The following is a 10339-nucleotide window of genomic DNA, read 5'->3' as shown; positions in this document are numbered from 1 at the left end:
GTGTGAACACACACGCACACGCACACCCACATGCACGCAGGTACACACACACACACACACACACGCTCTCACACACACACACACACACACACACACACACACACACAGGCACACACACACACACACACACAGGCACACACACACACACACAGGCACACACACACACACACACACACACACACACACACAGGCACACACACACACACACACACACACACACACACACACACACACACACACACACACACACACACACACACACACACACACACACTCTCTCTTGGCAGATGGTGAGCCAAGGGATCGACAGGGCTGTAAAACAAACCTGTTCTCTTTGTCCACCTACGCAGCACTTTGCACAGTGTGTCTATCAGATGCCGGTTCTTTATCAAGGTGTGGCTGATCCTGGCTGTACACCACCAAATACCAATACCACTTTTGCACAAGAATATGGGAGGTTCCTGTCTAAAATAGGGGTGCATTGTGTGTCTTCAATTTCCTACCAAGCAACATTCATGTTTGACTTTCCTACTAAATAAATTACTGCTCTGAACATCAATGTTTTTTCTACATCTAAATTCACAATTCCCATGTTATTGCTGTTACCAATCACACAACACAAAATTGTAAGGTTCCATTGGTGTTTGATGCAGAGGCACCACTCCCAATGAATTATCAAGGAGTAGGGAGGTATGGGGGAAGATTAGAGGTAATTACCAACTGTGACTGGGTGGGTCCTTCTGTTGTCAAATAATTAAGATGGGCAGTGGATTACTGGATTTAGTAATGGGGAGGCAAATTCTACAGTTTGAGAGAAAAAAATAGAATGTGTTCTACTGTAGGCCTTTTAGGCATTTACCTGTTGACTATGCAATACGAAATGTTTAAACATTGCAAAATGTGTCTTGCTGTACAGAATGTTAAGATTTTGACATGAGATTAGCAATTTGCCTCAGAGATGTGATTGCACAACTTTGAGGGGAATAGTTGGATAAGCAAATGGGGAGATGGATGGCCCTCCATGGAACAAAGCCTCAAGACATGGTGTAGGGTACCTGTAGCCTGATAGTAGGCTAGATGATTATCACAACAAGAATGAATGAAAAGCCTTATGGATAGATTTGTCACTCTCATTAACATGACAGTATGTAAAAGCATGTAACCTTCCAGAAAATATTACTTTACATGACTTTGGACAACTGGTAAATCCATTTTGATTAACAATCTGTTCTCATATTGCTATAGTAGTCACACCACAGGCTTACTGGCAATTAATATTGAATGACGCTAAATTTAGAGGTGGGGTAGGATGTGGGATTCATGTCCTTGAGTAGGTTATCTTGTGATGCTGGTATTGTTGCAAGAATCAATCTAGAATTAGCAACTGTTGCCAAGGCACCCATTTCCCAGGCAACCAGTGGTTGTTTACACTTTCCTAGTAAGTTTGCTCTGCATTGATAGCTGGCTACCAGTGTGCCAGTTTGCTATTGCACTGCCTAAGAATTACATGGACTAACACTGACTTACACCGAAATGTATGATACTGTTTATTGACTTTACACTGATGTTTGTACCTCTGTTATTATTATTTTATTTTTTTACGGGACCTCATGTGGACTATCGCATAAAATGCACCTAATGGGAGAGGAGTTATTTTTGTGGACATAAAACATCTGCATGCCTAGCAGCTGAAGTTGGACACCTCCATTTCTGCAGACATCAATGTCCACCAGCACCAAGAGGTAAGGACAGAGATCAACAGGAATCTCACATGCAAACACCACATTCTGCAATACATTTTACATTTTGCAATAGCATAACCTGTTCCTTTAGGGTTGTAACAATGTGTGTTGTGGTTGAGATTGAATTACATATTGTACTGTAAATAAATTAGTATGAGCATCAATATGAAAGCATTGCAAAGTACAATACAGTGGAAATACAGAGAGCATAGTTAATTTTAACATGACCTAACAAAAAGCAACCTTTTTATGGAATCTGACTGTAGCCCTCCATTCACACTTCATTAGGTAGCAAGTGCACACTCAAGACAAGAGCACACTGAGTCAGCTAATTCATGTCTCCAGTCTCCGACAAGGGTCACAGGGTACGAGGGGAGGTCCGGAGCTCCAGGTGACATGGAAAAATCCCTGTTTTGCCCCCACGATCTGGGTCAGCGGTGAGTGATGTCATCAGAGAACTGGGTTAAGTCCTGCCCTCAGGGTGACACAGGGCTGAGAGGGCTGCAGCAGGATGCTGAGCTCGCCTTTGGGGACAACCAGCCCAGGGAGAGACACAGCCAGGGGGCCACCCAGGACGTGCAAGAAGAAGACAGTCCCCAGCCCAGGTCAGAGCCCACATCAGAGCCAAAGGAAGGGGAAGGTCAACTACGGGAGGACGTGAAGAGGGGGACGTCTGCGCGGAGGAGTGGGGAGCCAGGGATAGAGACGCAAGATGGAGGGCCAGGTGTGTGTGGGGAAAGGTGGGATGTCATTTTGTCAAATTGATCTGTCTAGGATGTAGGTATCTGTAATCATTTAGTGTAATAAGAAATTGTACTGAAAGATAATTTACTTACCTGAAAGATAATTGACTCACCATCATACAGTGCAAAGCAACTCTATAAAGCATACGTTTCTATGTATGCTTCAGTGAACAAAGATAAAAGAACAGAAAGTGTTTCCTAGAATTCTCATAGAAAGTAATGATCAAAATGAACATTCAGGAAAATAAAAGCTTTTTTTTTTTTACCTACAGTTCAGAAGTTTTCTACTGCTGCCACTAGTGTGGTTACCCATTGACCATTTGTTGAATTTTAATTTGGACTTGAGTCACCCAAGCATGTGCACTTGAGCGATAGTCTACCACTGAAGTTGAAATTAGATATGTCCAATATGTCGGTCTAGCTTACTGTAGAGTAAAATTAATATGAAGAAGCCCCTTGGGAAAAAATAAATAGATATATTGACTACGTATTCCAAAGTTCTCTTTCAGTCTACTTGACATCTCACTAAGGAAGTCGTTGGGCTGGTGAGGACTTTGCCTTTGCCCTGAATAAGTGCTGAATAAGCCCTTGCACTGCACCAAGTCATTCTTTGCCTTTTCGCTCGCATTTCCCATCAAGCCTTTTTGCAGCATTCTCAGAAAACCTAGCAACTTAATTTAGTTGTTCCATTGATGGTTGTCCCCCTTCCCCGGACTGTTAAGTTGCTTCGTTCTCCTCCTAGAATCCTGCTAATTCTGGCTTCACTTTAACAAGGGAAGTTATCTCGAGTTTGGTTAATTAAACACAAGCTTGAATTAGTTGCTAGCTTCCTTTCTAACAAGAAGGTCTCGGTTTGCTTAGCTTCTTATTCATGGTTCACAATTGAAGTGATATTCCCAGGATCAGGTCAGGCAACACATCCACAATGGCGTGCGTCAATCTCCAATGTCAACATACAGCCTTGAAGCCTCCCTCAGTGCAGGGCCAAATATTCCACCCGCAAAAAAGGCCTCAGAACTCTGTCTTACAAGATGGCTTTGTTACCTGCCTTGGCCACAATTATACTTTTTTTTTAAATTAATTATTCCCGGCATTGAACAGATTTTCTGGAGAATATGAATTCCTAATACAGACATGTGTACTGTATATGTATGCACATACCTGTTTGCGTACATCATTTTGTATACATGCATGTGTGTGCGTATGTGTGTATGCACATATACATATACCTGTGTGTGTGTGTGTGTGTGTGTGAGTATGTGGTTTAATATTGTCTGTGTATCGAGCAGGTGTGTGTCTGGAGGAGCGGTGCCTCAGTGAGGGTAGGAGGAGGCCCTCCCCCAGGCCCGTTGTGTTACTACCCTACTCTCACCCAGAGAGAGACAGGGACAGACGGACAGAGGAGCCCAGGGGCCCAGGGCCCTTCTACTTCTTTGGAGGGGGGAATGGCGCCTCCATGTGAGTTACTACAGTAAGACCCAAACTCGTCTAAGAAAGGGTACACTAGACGCCAGGAAAAACCTAGTTATGATATTACAGTTATGAATTGGACACTATGCAGATATGAAAATTGTACAGATGACGAAAAGTTGTGGTATTGCAGTGTGATATAATGAGCAATATAGACAGGATGAAAAATACTGTTAGTGTCAGACTGTTGATTATGTAATTGTTCATTGTCCATCGTGCACTGCGCATTGTTTTATCAAATTAAAATGTATATTGAATTCCATTATTGAATCTAGAGTGACCTCTTATTGTGAGAGCAGAGGATGGCAGCGGATCTACGACAAAACCAGAGAGGACTTCAAACTCAAATGGTGTGAGACCAAATCCCGAGTCACCTACTACAACTTCAGAGAAGGTAGCTGTGTTGTAAATGCCCATACACTGTAGCTACACAAGGTTGCCTATACAGCTACATAAGATTCAAAACAACATCCATCCTTTTTTTCAGATTCGATGAGTCAGCAAAGACGTTCTAGAAAAAATTATGACTTAATGAGAATGTTTGTGACTCTGTTCCGTTCACGTCCAGGTGAACAGCTGCTGTACCAGATCCCCAACAACAAGGTCCTGACCACTAAAATCGGTCTGCTCAGCAGCCTGCGTGAGTACGATCGCGTCAGCAGTAAGGTCAACCACGGCCGAGGACTAAGGTGAGACGCAAAGATAAAAAAAGTGGATGCATCTCAGCATTATTCTCCCCTGCCTGTCTCCTCCCCGCCCACACCGGCTGTGTTACGGTTAGGGTTAACCCTTATATGTGTGACACGGATAGAAAAGAGCAGATGCTCTGAGCTATCCTATCAGGCTCATTGGCATTACCGTTCAGCATTATGGTCCTGTAATCAGAGTTGGTCAATTCATTTTTTTTATGGTGTCAGTTAGGTATTGTTTACATAGCCTCATGTCATTGCTGGACGTTTTTCTACATTTTCACAGCCTGGTCAATTGCATTTCAACTCCTCGTTGTTATTTAAATAACACAGCACATTATATTATATATACTACAGTATATCTACTGTTAACACATAATTTTGTACGTAAATACAAGATACCTTAAAAGAAGGTGGTACAGGAGGTGCTACATTGATGAATTAAATTTCCACTTCTTGGATTGATGGAGTTGAACCCTGCCTGTACCTCTGTATAGCAAGGTATCTTTTATCTACGGTGGGTTGGGTGGTTCGACCTGCTTTCATGTGTCTTATCATGTGTCTTTTGCAGGGTGGAAGTTGCTTTTAACCACTGTTTTGGGATCAGATTACCCTACACCAAATCCTAACCTTACTCATTAGGGAGATGGAAAATAAAATCGGACCCTGTATCAGCGGTTTTAAGGCAACATTTATTTACCGTCCTCTGTGTCTCTCTGTGCTTGGTAGGAGGTTGAAAATGGAAGAGTTTTTCCCTGCCACCTTCCGCATGGATGTGAGAGACGAGAGAGAGGCTTTCTTCGCCCAGCAGGAAGGTAAAAGTGGGCACACACCAAATACAATGCCACCAGTAACACAATGACACAGGAAACTCTCTCACACCGCAAGTTTCTCACCTACCATTAGACCAGGGATTTGATCACGACAGAAACTGCTGGTGCCATAGAGACTTGTCAGCAGAGCACAAACCTGAGGAGAGAAGTTGGGTTTCATACAGTACAGTCCTAATGTATTTGCAATCGTTGCTAACACTAATATAGTTGCTAACACTAATGCTTCAGCAAGACTTACTCCATTAAACATTTCTCTTCATTTCAAACCTGTTTAGCCCAGCTTCCCGTACCACTGCTTGGAGAGACGGGGTGGACAAACAAAGATAGTCAGCTACCACTATGCCTATTTCAAACACATATAGCGAAAATAGATCATGACTCAGCTCATCATGGACAGGATACAGTAAAATATGCAATGTTTCAAATATACTGTAACATGAACTGAAACAGCATTTCCCAAGCTGACAGCATCTGGCAATTATCACAAAGTAAACAAATACAAAGATAGCAGCACTCGTGTGACATCTGTGGCCGATGAGTGAATCAGGAAAATATGCTGGAGCAGAACGGAAAAGAACAGTGTTCAACAACAAGAAAGGGCATGTCCAGACCCTTTCAAGTCGGGGTGGCCATGATGGGACAAATATGTTCTGTGGCCAATGATAATTGACTTGAAAATAGACACTGATTAGATTGTAGACCTATAGGTTGCAAAACTACTGCTTATATGTTGTAACATACAGTATCTAGTGAAATGTTTACCATGCTAGGCAGGGGCATCATTTCAGCTATACCTAGGGGATGGCAGAAAATCTATACTTGGGTGGAGGGCCTGGGAGAGGACTCCCAGGCTTTGTGTAAGCACATTTCATGCAATTATACAGTATTCCTTTGGCTATATTCAGCGTGTAGAGAGCTGCAACTAATAATAATAATATTCTTTTTTTTTTTTTTTTTTTTTTACAGTTTTAGTGATCAAATCTGGGGTGGTCAAGCTCTTTTCAGGGGTCATAGCTATGGCCACCCCGGGCCACCCCTATAGTACCGCCCCTGACAACAACTGTAGTTTGCAGCCCATTTGTGCTTACCCAACTCTGCCTTGTTGCTAGGCATGCGCAACGAGGAGACAGACGCGTGGATCTGTAAGCCCACGGGCCTCAATCAGGGGCGGGGCATTTTCCTCCTGAGGGGCAAGGAGGACATCTCCACCTTGAGACTGAAGCTGCAGAACATTGCAGAGAGCCAGTGCAATAGGAAGCAGCCTTTCCGTCTGCCCCAGGCACGCATTGTTCAACGGTGGGTTGAGGCTAGGCTTGTGAACACTCTGACCTACTGTGAAAAACATAGTATATGCAGACAATTTGATCATAGTCTTTATAATGTATACTATATGACTTGTTCATATTGTCATTCTTTCCACTTAGTTACAGTATATGGTAAGCTCTCACATTCTATATTGATAAAAGGGTTAGGGTTAGGGTTCTAAGCAGCATTCTTCATCATCATAATACATCCCAATGAGTTGCAAAGCTACAGTAGATTGTTTCTTACTAACAGAGGGACCACCAGACCTTTTTTTAATAGTAGTTATGAATGGGGCCAAAACTTTTCCCAACCATAGTTTTACAATTATGGCTCATTTTGTTCCCACGTTCACGTGGTCCTGTGATGTCCTTCTGGATTATTTCTCTGTTTCCTCAGGTATATCCAGAACCCACTGCTCCTCAAAGGGAGGAAGTTTGATGTACGCTCCTACATCCTCATAGCTTGCACTGCACCCTACATGGTGTTCTTTCGCCACGGTTACGCACGATTGACCTGTGACCTTTATGACCCCAACTCCAACAATCTGTCTGCTCACTTGACCAATCAGGTAGGCCTTTAAGGTCAATAACAATGCATGCCAGTGTGCTTGAAAAAGGCGTTGAAATTATTATTATTTATTTTCATTTCTTATATATATATAATCAATAATATAATCAATAATAATTACTTCTGTCAATGGGGCTGACTTCTGTCAGTCTTTGCTGGTGAGCACAGTGTCATTCTTTTTTAATAAGAAGTCAACAGACAAATCCCCAGAGGGCACCTCATTAAAACAGATCAGAGACTAGGTCATAAAATGATATTTACGGCCAGGTTTCAAAATCTTGGCCATGTAACGCTTACAAACTTGAGTCCCTTTCTGCTGACTGACACTTCAGCAGCGGCCATGAGAGAAATAACACAGTATTACTATTTCTTTTTTTCTTTTTTCCATATGTCGTTAATTATTTCCCCCATTTATAGTTAAGAGTCAGTGAATTTAGTAGCCTTCCTGACTGCCTCATGCAGACATTGTGTAACGATACAGCACATGAACGCTAGACCTGTGAATGGTCCTCTACTAAGCTATTGTATATGCCAACCAAGTGATTGTGAGTCTGTGCCTCTCCTTTCTCACCTACTCATGTGTTTCCTGCTCCCCCTGCTGTTTCGTCTCAGTACATGCAGAAAAAGAACCCCCTCTACAGTGTGTTGAAGGAGGAGACTGTCTGGTCCATGGAGAGATTCAACACCTACGTCAATGAGAAGTTCAGGGTTGCCAAGGGCCTGCCTAGGGACTGGGTGCTTGGTGCTTTCACTGTGAGTTGCTTTGTATAATGTTAACCCCTTTAGGGAATAATTATGAAAGCATGCTCACTACCCACACCATGAGATATAGGACAATTTGTTTGTCTGCCTGCCTGCTTGCCTGCCTGCCTGTCTGTCAGTACAGCATGTCTGTCTGTCTCTTTCTTACTGCATGTTTCTCTCTCTCTCTTTCTCTCTGTTTTCCATTCACTAGAAGCGGATGCAGCAGATCATGATCCAGTGCTTTTTTGCCGCCAAAGCCAAGCTGGAGCGTAAACTGGGCTATTTTGATCTGATTGGCTGTGACTTCATGATCGACGAGGACTTCAAGGTAATACACTAATACACCTCTTTCATATCATGAAGGCTACAGTATTCATGTGCGTGTGTGAGAGAGAGACAAAGAGTGAGAGAGAGAGACTAATCGAAGCACACATGATTCAAACAGATTTTTAGACCCACCCGTTTTCCATTTTGTATTTAAGTAGCAAATAAAAAGTGTCCTTATTTGTACTTTTACAGGTGTGGCTGTTGGAGATGAACTGTAACCCAGCTCTCCACACCAACTGTGAGGTATTGAAGGAGGTGGTGCCCACTACGGTTGTGGAGACCTTGGGTGAGCACTTACTACTGTTCACGTGACTAGAACTTTGCTCACCAGCTATGTCAACATAAAAACCCAGTAGATTACAGAATTGTGATTGCCTGGAATCCCTTTAGAAAATACTTCCTCATTGTAATTCAACATAGTCATAACAATATGCAAGTTAAGTGAGTCACACTAATGAGCTGTCATTGGCTAGGCCCCAATTCCCCTTGTCAATGTGTTGTTTGGTTAAAGATCGCTTGAAGTGTGATAGCACCCAGTTATAGCTGCCTTCTCACCTCCAGATCTGACTATGGAGATCTTCAACAAGTGCCGCTGTGGGTTGAAGATTCTACCGCTGACCAGCCAGAGGGACTTTGAGCTGCTGTATGATGGGGAGACTGCCCCTGTCCCTGCTCTGACCCGCAGGATCAAAACAGCAATTACCCCAAGGACCCAGAGACCAAAGAGTACGTCCACCCAAAAGCCCACAAACAAGACTCAGAGAGTTGAGTCTGAGGCAGTGTTAAGGCAGAAGTCAGGGAGTGGCAACCCAGTTGACCCTATGACAACGACGTCTCAAGACACCCCAATGGCCGTTTCTGAGACCCTGTCTAGTCCTGATTCCACTCCAACCCTCACAGCCCCTACACCCTCCTCACCCCCCCTCACCCCCCCTCCCTCCACCACTCAGGTCGCTCCACTACATAGCCCAGTAAAACCCAACCCCACCCCCAAAGCCTCGGATATCCCTAAACCCAGCCTTCGCCCCCCCAAACCTGCCCGTGCCCGTGTGGAACTCCGGCTCAGCAAGTGCACCTGGCAGCGGCGCTTGGGCAACCTGGAACACACCAGGCCCCCGGACATCCAGCGGGTGAAGAGCACCTTCATGTCTCTGTCCACCCCGGCTCTGACCGATGGGTCGCGGCTCTCTGTCCGACGGCTCAGGGCCAACAAGGCCTGTCCCGGGTCAGACCAGGCCCAGCCCTTCTGCTGCTCCCTGAAGCCCACCCAGTTCCGCCTGGCCCAGCCCTGCTCCACACGCCCCGTCTGGAAAGAGAAACAGGAGAAGGGAGGAGGGCAGGAGACACAGGAGCCTGGAGAGGACACACAAACCACAGCCAAGGAGGAATAAGAGCCCTGGGAGCTGTGAACACACACTGGACGACTCAGACCTGTCAGTACAGAGCTATGGACCGTTTCTCTTCAATTGTTTCAGTTATTGGGTCACAATATGAAAAGTTTGAATGTCACAGAGAAAGGACTCCTACTAAGGAGTTTTCATTGCAGAAAAGTGCTCAATCATGTCTGATGAGAATAAAGTATGTTTATCCCTTGAACAAAATAGATGGTTCTGTATTTGATTTGCTTTGCTTTCTACTTTGAGGTGGACTTTTGTGTCTAAGAAACCTGCAATATAACATGAAGCTAAATGATGTGTAAACACACAATACCACAGTACTTTATTTTTACTTTTACAAATTAAACTGTAAATGAAAAATTTCATTTCTAGCCTAATATACATTTGTTGATGAGTTTAACCAAAGAGGCTCACCACCCATAGACATACTGCTCTTAGTTCATATCACCAAAAACAACACAATACATAATTCTGTGGTTTGTTGTTATGACTGCAACCCTTTGTCCTTAACCTGTGCAACAC

General features: G+C 43.8%; 1 protein-coding gene across 1 annotated transcript; it reads left to right on the top strand.

Annotated features, from left to right (window-relative positions):
* Positions 1-2186: 2186 nt before the first annotated feature.
* On the top strand, positions 2187-9949 carry ttll10 (tubulin tyrosine ligase-like family, member 10; the record flags this gene model as incomplete). Its single annotated transcript, XM_083674737.1, has 11 exons — positions 2187-2466; positions 3775-3943; positions 4231-4349; positions 4524-4644; positions 5374-5459; positions 6587-6773; positions 7179-7350; positions 7962-8102; positions 8305-8421; positions 8613-8706; positions 8982-9949. 11 exons carry the CDS (start codon positions 2187-2189, stop codon positions 9809-9811), a joined length of 2316 nt encoding a protein of 771 aa, XP_083530863.1. The 3' UTR covers positions 9812-9949.
* Between the last annotated feature and the right edge of the window lie 390 nt (positions 9950-10339).

The sequence above is a fragment of the Argentina silus genome, assembly GCF_951799395.1.
Source record: "Argentina silus genome assembly, chromosome: 8".
Lineage (NCBI taxonomy): Eukaryota > Metazoa > Chordata > Actinopteri > Argentiniformes > Argentinidae > Argentina > Argentina silus.
The sequence above is the reverse complement of the archived record's forward strand: the minus strand, read 5'-3'. Positions and strand labels throughout refer to the sequence as shown.